Here is a 14806-nt window from a genome sequence, read left to right as displayed (position 1 = left end):
CCACGGCAGATTCCAAGAAATATAATTTCTTGTTCAAATTAAAACTTTATGCCAGTTTCCTATTTTCACAATTAAGTTATTTTTATAATTCCCGCAAATGACAGACAATGATTCTAAAACAAAATAAAAATTACATCACATAAATCCTTTTAACTATAATACGTGATCTAAAAAAGTTTTAAAAACAAGCATAAATTTTTAATGAAGATTTACAAGTTAGACTGTTTGAACATCAACAAGTACTTATTTTATTTCAGATAAATACAAAAGAATGTTCCATCAAACGATTTAAGACGTCAAATAAAATTCTTCCATAATAGTCTGTATAAACTCAAATAAGTCGGCAGCCATAAAAATAAAAATAAAATCGTTTTCTCAGAATCGGTCACACTTCCACCAATGTTTTGCTTTCAATAGTTTTAAAGTTATCACGTCAGTTGTATGAAAGTGGCTCTATATATAGCGCGGTAAAACAATATCTTCAAACGATAATTTAAAAGCAGACGATACATGATTGTTCTTCGGGCCAATCGGTTACGGACAAAATGTGGAGAAAGAAAATACCTGACAAATATTTCGGTAAAATTAACTTCACGAAAACTGTCACCGGTAAATATTAATTTTGTATTTCCGAGAAAAAAAATCACGATAGCTTTTGAATTCTGATTTTTTCATGCATTAGAACAAAAACCCGAAATTTATTTTTCTTTGCATATTTTCACTTTTTTTTAAACTCATCGTTGTGTAATCGTGTCGTAAACATTTGTCATCGAAAGAATAGTTCAAACATCAATATTTATGGATTATCACCTTTACATAACTCTCTTCTGAGTGAAAAGCGGTGGTTTTTTAGGTGTTTCGAAAGGCTTCTATTTGAGGATGCACTACGTATTGTTCTTTGGTGGCATGTCAGTCCTAATAGGCTCTTGTCTGATCGTTTGTGTATGGTGAGTACTATTTCCGATTTTGTAATTCACTATCATTTAAATTTATAAGCACTAATTAGCGTTTATTGAATCATTTATTTAAACAGAGTTTTTGAACTTTCTGACACCTTGATACCAATATTGCCAACATAATAAAAAAAGCACTTTTATTTTTTTTAAAAAATAAAAAAAGTTCTAAGCCCTTTTACCCTTAAAAAACTAAGTCATAACAAAGATCAAAAAGTAAATTTTCACGTTAGTTATAATTTATATTTTATATTTTAACTTCTAGCGTCCTTCTAAATAGTTGTAATGCTTGTTTTTTTCTTTTTCCAAAAAAGAATAAAATGGTGGTACAAGTATTTCAATATTAAGGTTTATTTTGTAGAAATGAGACAATTCTGCATACCATTGTCTCTATACATATAAAAACGAAAGTCTGTATCTATGTTCGCGAATAACTTCGGAACAGTAGCACCAATTTGAATCATGTTTTATTCTACACTTTGCAAATTTTTGTGGAGTGGTTTGTAAACAATCATCACTTTCCGACATCATTTAGTTCAGCATACCATTGTATACAGTGTTGCCAGATTGTGCTACAAGTAGCGGGTTAGGCTACTTTTAAAAGTCTGCGCTACTGAAAATCGATTTTTGGCTACCCGCTACTTTTTGGGCTACTCATTATTTTGCCAAAGCTACAAATCTTAAAAATGCGCTACTTTTTTTACCTTTTTTTAAAAATGACATTTTTTATATTTCTTAATCTTTTTTAAAAAGGACATTTTTTTTGTTGAAAATGCATCTGCTTTAGTTATTATTAGTATTCTTGATTTGTTTTACTGCACGGTGTCTATAAACTTTCTATATCTATGTTTCAAATCGAAGACGCGTTAAATCGCAAAGATATGCAGGTATAGGACAAAATAATAGCACCTGTGCATAGCGGTGCTATGTACAGTATTATTGTATATGTATTGTTTTGTCCTATACCTGTATATGGAAAAATGCTCGGGGAGTATGATGGGGAAAAAAAATCTTTAATTCCAACTATTGTTAACCGTTAATTTTCTGGAAAAATAAATCACGTGACTCGCTTTAAAACTCAGAAAAATTAAATCCAAAGACATTAAATTTGACCTACTGAGCGAGGATAGTTGTTGTGAATGACATTAATTTCCAAAAAAATATCGTACTTTTAAATGCTTTTTAGTGAATTCATTTTACTTCTTGCTTTAAAAAATCACTATATATTCACAATTGCATGAAAGGTATGAAAATTTATTTATCTCTCCAGAGCTTAAATTTGTTCTTTGTAAATGATGAAAAGAGTTTTTTTTTTACAAAAAAGGTAGCTATAATATGTGTAACTATCCCAGAAAGCATGTAACCTTACGACAACCTTGTTTCGGAATTTTCTTTTTGTTGTCACGAAAATGTTTGTACTAAAAACCTTTTTTCAATGAAGCAAAAATATTGCAGTTTCAAACCTTTCATCCTAAAAGGTTTTAAAATTATTTTTTGAAGCTTTTTTAAAAAGTATAGTCACTTAGGTCCATGATGACGTTTTAGCTGACGTCACACTAGCGATAGGATCAAATTGCATTGTCCATTAAAATTTCATGACAAGGTGGATTTTAGCTGAGCATACAAGACTTTGCGAAAATAAACCTTATAATTACCTAGATTAAAGATTATTTTCACCTTGAAAACTAGCTTTATTAAAGGATTTTTTTCACGCTTGAAAACCCTAAGTCAACCTCTATTTAAGGTTTTTACATAGAAGGTTGTTTTTCAAGGTTTTGGATTAGGGTAATGTGCGTAGAATAGAGCAGCTTGTCAGGAATCTCGTTTTAAGGTTAGAAGGTTTACACGCAAACCGCATAACAAACCTTTTTAGGTTTACATTAAAAGGTTTTTGTTGAGTGAAAATAAACCTTATTTTACTCTCTGGGTATGGTTCTACAATTATTATTTTTCACCTCATATTGCCAAATATGTCATAAATAATTGAAATGCAATAAATAAATGAAATTAGTTTAACGAAATTTTTAACGCAAGTTTTGGCAACACTGATCGTATCTATACATATAAAAGTAAAAACCTGTGTGCACTCGTATATTTGATATTAATCTGGAACAAGTGCACTGATTTGGATCGTATTTTTTTCTGCACTTTACAAATTTATATGGGATAATTTGTAAACAACCACCAATTTCCGGCGTCATTTAGTTCAGGATAAACATCAAAAATACAAAGTTCCATTGTTAACACTAGGTTTACGGACGTTTCTTTTACACCTATCTCTACGAACACGCGTCAATTTGACGCATGAACGTGTACATATAACAGCATTTACAAGAATGCCAACTTGCACCGGACAGCAAATATATATTTTAAAGTATCAATTGCTGTTGTTGACGCATGCCTGTTTAGGCAGAGAGGTGCGATTGTTCATGTTTTTCAGTGGCGCCATCTTTGGCCAAGAATTAACTATAAATTCTGATTCTTTCTTGGTTTAATAAATTCAATTTAGTAGATTTTTATCCACCACTATTTCTAAATAATTCGTAGACTTACATAACTCACCACTTTATATTTGCAAAATTTACTCTCTAGTTATTTACCGTTTTTTTTAAAAATTATTTTGGCGTGACCGGAGCAGTTGGCATCTCTGCACTTAGAAAACAAAGTAATTATTTACTACAAGAAAAAAAATGAAAATATGAGATATATATTTATGAAATATTCTAGAATTTTATTTTTGAATACTCGAACTAAGCAACTGAAACCTTCAAAATCTGACATCAATTGGCATTCTGCATTTGTTCTTTCTATTGTTGCTCATCGGCAACAGTTGTTTATCGCTTGTTTCATTTGAGATAACGGATTGAAGTATTGTCGGTACATTCCTATTTATTATTGATGTGATGTTTGCATGTTTATTCAAAATTTTATCTAAATGACGATAGCGTCAAATGGACGCATATCCGTAGAGATTGGTATACCACAAAGAGAATTTCAATATTTCACCGATTTTGAAGAAAATAAACTTCAATGTATATTTACCTCGATCAATGGATAAAAGTCATTACAAGAGATAAAATAAAAATGCAAACGGGTTTTGTAATTTTCCTTATAAAATTCGGAATGCGTCAAAATGACGCGTCCCGTAAACCTAGCGTTAAAAACCATTGTTACGGATTAAACTTTCCCTAATATTGCTTGATTGGCTGTATCGATTGGCATGATGCTTTTTGTTGCAGATAGCTTAAATGCTTTGCATTTGTTGTACTGAACATTTTAATTAAAAAATTCAGCACGAAACCACACCAACGAAAATTTATATGAGCATAAATAAATCCATTATCTCACTTGACCAATAATGAATTTATTTTTACATATTATCTTGATTTTTGACTGAACTTTATCCATCAAATGTGCCATCGAGATAATTTACATATTTTCATTTTCTTAAATGTTAGCATATGTTGTACTAAACATTTTAATTAAAAAATTCAGCACGAAACCACACTAACGAAAACTCATGTGAGCATGAACATTAAATCCATTCTCTCTCTTGAGCAATGTGAATTTATTTTTACATATTTTCTTGATTTTTGACTGAGCGAGTCTCAAAATACTTCTATTTACTTAAAAAGGTGGACCAGCTGGTCTGCAGAGGAGGCTAGTTAATAATAAAAAAATGTGTACATTTGAATCTGGAGTCAATGGAGAGTGATCTTTTATGGCTATATTGGTAGGGGGAGATTTTCCTATCGTGATCTGTGGCAGAATAATCACCAAGTCTTGGCAACTTCCGGGCAACGGCCCGCAAAAACTTTAAAAAAAAAGAAAAAGAAAAAAGGATCACAGAAAGGTATCAATTTGAAGGGTATAACTCGTAGCCTCCCCTGGAAAAAACATCACCATGTTTTTCTTCTTCTTTTTTTAAAAATTTTTTTTTTCTAGTTTGAAATCAATTTGGCGCCTTGGCGATAGTAGTTGGCGTAGCAGATCACGATACGGAAATACCCCCAGTAAAAACACAAAACCATGACATTGACTAAACTTCATTGGTTATTATTAATAAAGACCAGTTGGAGTGATAAATTCGATTAAATTATTCACTTTACCGGCTTGTTTGGTTATTAATAGTATTGACCGGTTAGTATTAATACTAACCGATTATTCACGTTGACCGTAACGTATACGCCAGATTTTGTGGCTGAACATGTATATTAATGTCTGAGCATGTATGCGGCTTAGCGTGCATGGGTTAAATAACAAGATTGCTCTTTTTTTCCAAGGCAACTGAGAAGAATGACTGAAAAATGGTGAAAACTTTGACGTCCCTTTTTTTTAGAAAACGTTTAATTCTAAAAACTAATAAACAGTAATAGGGTTTAAATCAGCTAAAGGTTTTCATAAATTGTTTTCAAAAAAGATAAGGAGCAGTAACTCAACCATTTCTGTTTGAAACTTTTCATGGTAAAACAAGCGCAGCATAAAAGAACTACTTGAATTGCTCATATCTTGCGCGTCTGGCGCTTGCCTCATTCACGTTTGGCGAATCGTGAGATGCCTATTTTTGAGCGAACGAAACATTTTCTTCAAAATAATGAAGATGGTATTAAAAGTTAACATGTTTCGAGTGCTTAAAGATAAGCGCCTGTTCTCAAGGTTCGCCAGACATGATTGACTTCGTGTCGTGAATTTTTGAGCGCTAGTAACGTAGTATATTAAATTAAAATCAACAATTCTAAGCCTTCTTAACACGTTGAAAGTCACGCAAATTTACATGCTTGCCCGCCTGGCTAAACGGTAAATAACTGCAAACTAAATTTGCAAATATTAGACAGATTTTGCTAGTTTTTTAAAAAGGTTTAGCATGACATATCTGAAAAAAGTGGTGAATTATATAAGCCTACAAATTGTTTAGAAATAGTAGTGTATAAAAATCGACCGAATTGAATTTAGTAAACCAATAATCACAATTAATAAACTACCACTTGAAAATATTGATTCGCTGTCCGGAGCAAGTTGGCATCTCTGTGTATATAAATAAAACAATTTTTGTGTGTTCTATATTACATTCATCTCTTCAAGCCATTTTAGTTACGATAATATAAAAAAATTAAAAATTTACTCGAATTATGTGTTTCTAATGTAACCCAATTATTATACTCTACAGATCTATATATTATACTATATTATTATATATAGATCTATATATTTTAATAATCTATATATTATACTATATAGATTATTAAATCTTGGCTTTGCCGGTCACCGGTGACCCCCGTGGCCCGACGAACAAACTCAGTACCGGTCATCGGTGACCCCCCATAGCCTTCAACATGTTAATATTAAGAACTTAACAATAGTTTAAAAACGAGCATTTAATTCAAAGAAAAACATAAATTAAAATACTAAAAATATAGATTAGTATATAATTGAAGAATAATATACGATGCTGCGCAAAGAATAAAATTTTGAAAAATGAAAAAAAATATTATTAAGTAGTTGGTAAAATTGTCCTGTGAAACACGATTTAGACGCGTGTGTTTAAGACGTTTTAGACGATGTATAACGTAAGAAATTTTAAGATGTTTAAAGATGTTGGCTACGTATTCGGCAACTTCCTTCACTTTGCAGTAATAAGAAGTATCAAAACACGATTTCATGCAATCATCGTTGAAATTGCAATTTTATTCAAGAAGATATAACAATACCTTTTATAAAACTTTTATCTCTATTTTTTAAATTGTAGCACAATACTATTATGCTACTTGATAATTACAAAATATAATAGCAGAAATGGATAAATATATTATTCCGAATTAATGCATACGTATGTGTATTGTTAAAATTGTATCATTTATTTAATGAACCTACTAAAAATAAAATTAAAAAAGAAAGCAGATGAGCAGATGTTTAATCACATTCTATCAGAAACATGCTTTCATAAAACTCGACATTCATTGAATATAATGTTTTATTCAAATATCTTTGCTAAATAAGGAATAAATTTTCAAACGACTTAAAAAGAAACATTTTATTATTTAAAAAAAAAAACATTAACATTCGGCTACCAGAGGAAAAAATATGAATGTAGGAATGAAATTTTAGGTCATGTGTGCGTATGTCAAGTTCCTTCTAAGTTAACCTCATTTAAATATTAATCGCTTATTTATATATTGTCCCCAAATTATTTTTCTAAAAATAATTAATATTAATTATTCTCGCTTTTATCTGAATAAAAACAGATGAAACTTTAGATTTTGCTGCAGAAAAAAATTGTATGCCTCATAATTCAAAAATTTTTCATCCGCAATTAAATTAAATAATAAAAATTGCTAAATAATTATTACAAATTATTGTTTGCGTGAAATTATCTTTAGGAAAATGGGTTTAATAAGTGGGTGCAAATTTTTTTCTTTTTTTTTTTTTTGAAATTGCTCAATTAGTTTTAAAGATATGGCTGAAAATGCAAAAAGTGAAATTAACAATAAGGGGACAAGCTTTCATCCGCTAACTATTAGAGTCACTATTTCCAAATTGCGGCTACTCCCTATATTTTGAAGGCCAAGAATCGAAGTATGTAAAAAAAAAATGTTAATTCGTGGAAAGAACGTTTTTGTGCCTGATTTCGTAACTTAACTAATAGTTAGCAACAAATAATTAGAATATTTGAAATCACCCCTGGAAACATAATTGACACTATTGTACGTGAAAATCCGATCATTGGAACGAAAGTTATTCAGGGAGATGTCTTTCCTTTTGAGCACTTTTATTATTTAAGAAAAAAAAAACACATTTCTTTTCTTTTTTTTTTTTTTTTTTTTTTTGAAATTGCTCAATTAGTTTTAAAGATATGGCTGAAAATGCAAAAAGTGAAATTAACAATAAGGGGACAAGCTTTCATCCGCTAACTATTAGAGTCACTATTTCCAAATTGCGGCTGCCCTCTATATTTTGAAGGCCAAGAATCCAAGTATATGTAAAAAAAAAAAAAATTTAATTCGAAGAAAGTACGTTTTTGTGCATGATTTCATAACTTAATTAATAGTTAGCAACAAATAATTAGAATATTTGAAATTACCCCTAGAAACATCATTGACACTATTGTACGTGAAAATCCGATCATTGGAACGAAAGTTATTCAGGGTGATGTCTTTTTTTGCGCACTTTACAAGATTATAAAAAAGTGTAATTATATATATAAATATACACTTGTCTGCTCCTGTCAAAATAGCCCTTAAAACAACAACAAAAAAATGACCTTTAAGTATTACATCGGAAATTAAAATGAAATATCGCAGTCACTAGGAAAAATGGATACTCAAGTAGTACGTTTTCGTTACTTTTGACGAAACCGTTTCCTGGTACATGCTCAGAGCAAAAATTTCATCTAAGTGACGAAATAACTTCGTCGAGAAAACGAATTTCGTCAAAATTAAAGAAATACTTCGTAGTTCTATAATTTTGCTAAAAAAAAAAAGAAAAAAAACTCGTTGTGTCTAATACATCTAACTTTTCTAATAGTCACTTTAACATAGTCACCATATTGGTCGAGCATCCCTTCCCCGAAGCGGGATTAGAATCCCGGAACTTCAGGGTACTAGTCTAGTCCAACTCCTTGACCAACATAATGCCTGGTCGGGTTAATTCGCCACTTCAGTTTCGTTTGCCTAGTCTTCACCCTAGTTTCGTCATTCAAATTAACGAGTTGAGGCAACATTTTCATCATATTTTTGAGAGTTCGCGTTTCGTCACAATTCACGTGATTTCGTGACGAAATGATTCTCGAAATTAACGAAATACTGCTCATGGATCGTCAAAAATGAATAGAAATGTGATCAATATATAGCTATGTTTTTATTTTTTATTTTATAGCCGCCGTTGAAAAGAATTTTTTAATTTTTTTATATTTTGTTTTAGCATTTCAGTGTTCTTTTACTTTATTTCTAACAACCACTGATTCCTAAAGAATAAACCAGAGCTTTACCTTGCGTCAAAGATCAAACAAAACCTGTCATTATATTTTTTTTTTTCAATTCACTTTTAATAATATAACATAATGAGAAACTGTTAATGCGGAAAACATAAAAAATATATTTCCTCCATATTTCGGGCAATTTTTATGGTAAACATTAGATTAGTCATAGGATGTCCTCGGTCGTAAATATTTTTCATGGGTTTTATCACCTTGACGCAAGTCTTGATTTCATAGAAGGCAACAGTCTTTTGGTGTTCTTTAAAAAGTACTTTTTACTTGAAAATGCATTTCAGGTGAGATGTGTGTTTTACTGTGTCTACTCTGCTGTATTTGGTGAGTACTTGTTCAAATTTATAAATCGAATTCAATTTAATTTATTTATACCTCTATCTTTTTTAGAATAAAATTTGTTATTAACATAGCACTCCACTTAATCTTGTTTTTCCTACTATTTTTTTTTAAATCAAAAATTTATAGATACTTATTTCCGATAAAAATAAAAAAAAATTCTCATTTTCGATCATTATGGTTTACGCAACCTCAGCCAACGCCTCCTGTAACTGAATTTCTCCACACGGTTTTTTATAGGCAATCAGATCTGGCCCCTATGAAGGTTAACACTTGAATGCTATGGGGGTCACCGGTGACCGGCGCAGAGTTTGTTTGTAGTGTCACGGGAGTCACCGGTGACCTGCGAAGCCAAGATTATTACAAATACATAATTCTAGCAAATTTTTAATACTTGTATATTATTATCGTTACTAAAATGGTTTGAAGAAATGAATGCAATATAAAACGCACAAAAATAGTCTTATTTATGTACACCATACCTGCCAACTCTCCCGGATTTTGCGGGAGATTTTATTTTCATATTTAAAGTGGTAGTAAATATATACTATTTTTTTCTTTTATAAATTAAATTTTTTAAATGATTTTGATCACCACTATTCTTACAAAAATTAAGCTTATATATTAATATGCGTTACTATCATGGTTGTCAACTTAATTTTTTTCAAATACAACGTATTTGTTTGCTTAAAATTGAAGTTTTAATTCCATTTTAATACCACTGGGAAAAATGATAATGGAAGGGATTAAAAGTTGGCAGGTTTGATGTACACCGAGATGCCAACTTGCTCCGGACAGCGAATAAATATTTTTCGAGTGGTAGTTTATTAATTGTATTTCTTTGTTTAATAAATTCAATTTAGTAGATTTTTATCCACCAGTATTTCTGAACAATACGTATTCTTATATAATTCACCACTTTTTTCAGACATTTCATGCTAAACCTTTTAAAAAACTAGCAAAATCTGTCAAATTTGCTAATTTAGTTTGTAGTTATTAACCGTTTGGCCAGACGGGCAAGCCATGTAAAAGTAACGTGGCATTCAACGTGTTAACCAGTTTACGAAAGAGCCGTTTAATAGAAAATCTACTAAAAATTAGAAAGTGGTAGTGAATATGTGTCTAAAAATTTGTTTAATTTATCAATATGATTAGTTTGTCTAATTTACTTGTCAACCACTACGGATTCAATTCTCACATATATATGATATATTTTTCTCATTTACTTTTAAAACTTAAGACGAATCACTGGGGCTCCCTGGCTTGTCAGAAATAACACCTCAATGAACAGAAATAATGACCTCAAAATCGACAAAATAGACGAGTGCCTTTTTAAACTCAATGCATCCTTTTTTAAAGGTGCCAAAAATTGTTCAACATGTAAATTCAATAAGTTATTAGACATTGATTTCATAGATGACAATAAAAATTTCAGCCCGATAACCGCTTTTTTCTTAAGCGACTGTGTTCTCTCTAAGCATTTCGGATAATCATGACTATCCCCACTGCCCTAGACAAACTGTGTTCTCTGCACCAATGAAGCCCGGCTACACCGGGGGGAGGCGAGAGAGTGCACAGGGAGTCTTCCCCCTTTTGTAAATTTGTAAATAGTGTAAATATTCTTTCTTTATCTTTATCTCCAATTTGTTCCCTTTATTATGTATCAACTTGCGATTTATTTTTATGTATGACTCAGACTTGATTTTATCAATTATTGTTCATTCTGAGATTTAACTTAATGTTAACGCAGTACCTCCCTTCCCTTCCACCACGTATTATTCAATTTAGATGAAAGAGCAGATATCCATACATGGATAGGTACTCTGAAAAACTTGATTAGTTAGTTAGTACTTTTAAAATAAAATTTGGGCTTCATGTGCACAACTGGTTCACTTTATAAATAATCTGAGCAGACTACTTATAAAATCCCGCGTGGAGGCTTTCAGATGTAGGAGTTGTTGGTGGATCTCCCAAATTATTCAAATTAACTATGAAATATGTAGCTTTTTTTTAAAATGGATCATTAAATTTTTTTAACTATAATAATATTAACTATATTAACCATAAAGATTCGGAAACTTATTGTTTAAATAGAAGTCCCATGGCAACCCTACTAATTGATTACTAATATTCTGTTTGATCATTGAGTTTCGTTACCGAAATTACTTACTTAAAAAAAATATTATTAATAAGCTGAACTGTAATTTACTAAAATATCGAAAATTATGAAAATTATTTAATGGCAAACATTACAAAATCATAAATGCATTTAAAGTTTTTAAGTCATAAGTATTAAAAAAATTTAATACTATAAATAATTAAAATATGTAAGGGAGAAATGTTTTTGTAACACATTAAATTTCCTTTCCAAAGATTTTTCTGTTGTAATTTTGTAGAATTATCATGATATCAAATTCTTCCATTGATGCACCTAGGAAATTAAATAAAGCTGTCGAAATTTGACTCAATTTCTTAACTCATTCATGACTACTTCAAGACATACATTCTCCCATTCTAGCGTTCTTCAATAAAGATAACATTAAATGAGGTAATAAATACGATTTTATTAATAGCTTAGATGTTTGATGATTTTGATTATCGCTAAACTTGTGTTATTTAAACAAATAAATAAAACTTGAAGTATATTTAAAAGGCTGTTTTGCGAAGTCGCGTGATGTGATTCGATATGTTGTTTTCATAGCTGATCTACGTTTGCAACAGTTATAGTTTGTTCACCAGGAGTTGGCACTTGGCTCCACCTCCTCGGACGAAGAGTCAAGAGTGGATCTCCGCTCTTGAAATTGAGACAACCATCAATGCGCGCCAAACGCAAACAGTGAATTCTTTTTCAGTCACTTACTTCGTTTTATCATCTGCTGTTATCCATTTCGTTACTCTAGCTAATTAAATACATTGCAGCTAAATGTCTCAAAAAGGACAAACTATTCACTCAAATAAGAGGAATGTCATCAAATTTATGAAATATTTAGTGTTAAAATAATGCGCATAAGGATTGCGAAATAAATATTTTTGTCAGACGATTGCCAAATTAGCAACCTTGTTCAGGATTGTCCACATCCTTCTCCCAGAAATAGCGAAACTGTATCGTCGGATACCACGTGATGAAGGTGGAGCCAAAGTCCAACTCCTGATGAACGAACTATACTCATCACTTTTAGGTCAATTTAGCCTATCTTTAGCCAGCGCCCTCTATGTTTAGTTTGAAAATGGCGTACAGTATGGAGAAAAGCTACGGTTTTGAGAAAATGAAAACCGTTTGCGGTCAAATTTTTTGATATTTAAAAACTTACTCTAATGTTGCATCATCTGGGATCATAAGAATTTGAAGAAAATGTGAATAAGAAATTGAATTTGATAATTTTCATCTAGGTAAAAAAATGTCACTAAACTGGTGACATTTTAATAACTTTTAAAATAATTTTAAAATATTATAGTTATTTGGTCTTTCTAAAGTCCAGATAAATCTTTACAGAAAGACGGCAAATACAGTGCAAAATTATAGCTTCGATTCAAGTGTAAGGCACTTAAACTTGTTTTCCTTTGCGAAAGAGACTCGAAAAAACTATGTTGAGTTATAGAAGATTAACAAATTTCTTGCCGAAATGGTAGAAATTCCCCTTTTTGTATGAAAAACGCCCCTAGCTGCCAACATCTACGGAAATTTCATTGTGTTTCATTTAAAGTGGTATTGAGTCCTATACATTTCTTTTAAATTCTTGGATTTGATCCGCGATGGCTCAGGTGATAGAGCGTTCGCCTTCCAATGCGGCGAACCGGGTTCGAAACCCAGTCGATACAAATTCCGCATCCAGCTTGCACCGCACACAATGCTGACGTGAAATATCCTCATTGGTAGACGGATCATGGGTTCGAGTCCCCTTGCCGTTAGGCTAACCGTGGGAGGTTCTCGCGGTCTTCCTCTCCATGTAACGCAAATGCGGGTTAGCTCCATCAAAAAGTCCTCCACGGAGGCAATTTTCTCCCACTACTCGATCCAGGAGTCAGGATTGTGTTCAAAATTACAAGGCTACGGAGTTGAACATTAGGAGTACAGCAGACCGTTGAACAGCAGACCCATAAAATTGGGTCTGCTGTTCAACGACGGTTATAAAATTCTTGGATTTATGAATTTAATTAAATGTGATTTCGATTACCACTAAATGCAAATCAATCAATCTTGTGTGTAAGTGCAAGTTATCAAAACGAAAATGAGTGTAAGCCACAGCAATTGCAAAAAGTCAATTTTATCTACGATTGCATTTGCCGTAGCTGCCAACTGTTACGGTTTTCGCGGAAGATTTTATTTTCATATTTAAAGTGCTAGCGAAACTCGTGTTATACACCATTAAACTTTTTGAATTATAACAATAATTATAAATGAGTTAGACCACCACTACATATAAATAATTACGACAAATATATAAAAGCATAATATTCTTTATGATAGCGATGCCAAATGCTCCGCTTTCTGTAAAAGTCCTAAAAAAGTGTTGTAGCCAATTAAATAATAAAAATAGTTACATCTACTCTTTAAAAGTGTAACCACTAGATCACTACAATAAAGTTGCATTTCATAACGATACTTTGAATTTTTGATATGTAATGATGGAAAAATTACTTAAAATGAAAAATACGAAACTAAAAATGACATAAATTTCGCTACCACTAGAAAATATTTTTTTTACAAAGTGGAGCAAGTTGGTACCTCTGCGAATTTCAACCTGGTCTAAATATAAAAATATTTTTGAATAAAATTGTTTTTTGGTAATTGTCTTACTACCAATTGGAAAATCCATTCTCGGAAAGAATGAAAGTAGGATTGTTTTTTGGTTATTGTCTTACTACCAGTTGAAAATCTATTCTCAGAAATAATGAAAGTTGGATTGTTTTTCGGTAATTGTTTTACTACCAATTGGAAAATCCATTCTCGGAAGGAATGAAAGTTGGCAGGTATGCATTTCAATTAGTCTTTTACTACCACCTGGTGAATACTCCATTGGAAGGAGTAACAGTTGGCAGGTCTAAATACCTACATTAAAACGTAGTAAAATCCTTGTGCTTCAATTCTATGAATAGTTTGTAGTGTTAGTTATCACTTTAGTTCTTAAAAATCCGCAATTATATTATTTCATATCAAAAAACATTACAATATCTAATCCAGGGAAGTCACAGCCGACTATTTATGTAAAAAACTCAATTCACTTTTATTTATTAATTATCTCTTTATTTATTCATTCTCATCTACCACCGTCACTTACATTTCATGTTATTCAAATACAAACCTTTTTTGTATTCTCTTTCTATAGTAAACTGAAAAAAAAAATGCTATAAAACGTTGCCAATTTTAATTTCTTTTAATAAAATTTTTAATTTTATTTGCATTTTTAGTCGTCTGTGGCCATCAGGAAGCCTCCACACGGTTTTTTATAAGTAGTCTGCGCAGACTACATAAACCAGTTTACCCAGTTGTGCGCTAGAACCAAAATTAAAAAGTGATTGAGAGAAATTT

The 14806-nt window shown here is 31.2% G+C and overlaps 1 protein-coding gene across 5 annotated transcripts in view; it reads left to right on the top strand.

Moving 5' to 3' along the window:
• LOC107440182 (uncharacterized) overlaps nucleotides 1-14806 on the top strand; it is a 44607-nt gene continuing 29801 nt past the window's right edge. The window contains exons 1-2 of one of the 5 annotated variants that reach the window (XM_016053031.4): nucleotides 401-609; nucleotides 9222-9261. In XM_016053031.4, the coding sequence (XP_015908517.4) occupies nucleotides 546-609; nucleotides 9222-9261 (104 nt within the window). In that variant the 5' untranslated portion in view covers nucleotides 401-545. Of the gene's footprint in view, nucleotides 948-9221; nucleotides 9262-14806 lie in introns of all 5 variants that reach the window. The other 4 variants (XM_087158836.1, XR_015432423.1, XM_087158835.1 and 1 more) reach the window with 4 other exon arrangements.

This window comes from Parasteatoda tepidariorum, chromosome 3 (genome assembly GCF_982258835.1).
Source record: "Parasteatoda tepidariorum strain Cologne lab strain chromosome 3, Ptep-v5.0, whole genome shotgun sequence".
NCBI classification, from domain to species: Eukaryota; Metazoa; Arthropoda; class Arachnida; order Araneae; family Theridiidae; genus Parasteatoda; species Parasteatoda tepidariorum.
This window is presented reverse-complemented; position numbering and strand designations above follow the sequence as displayed.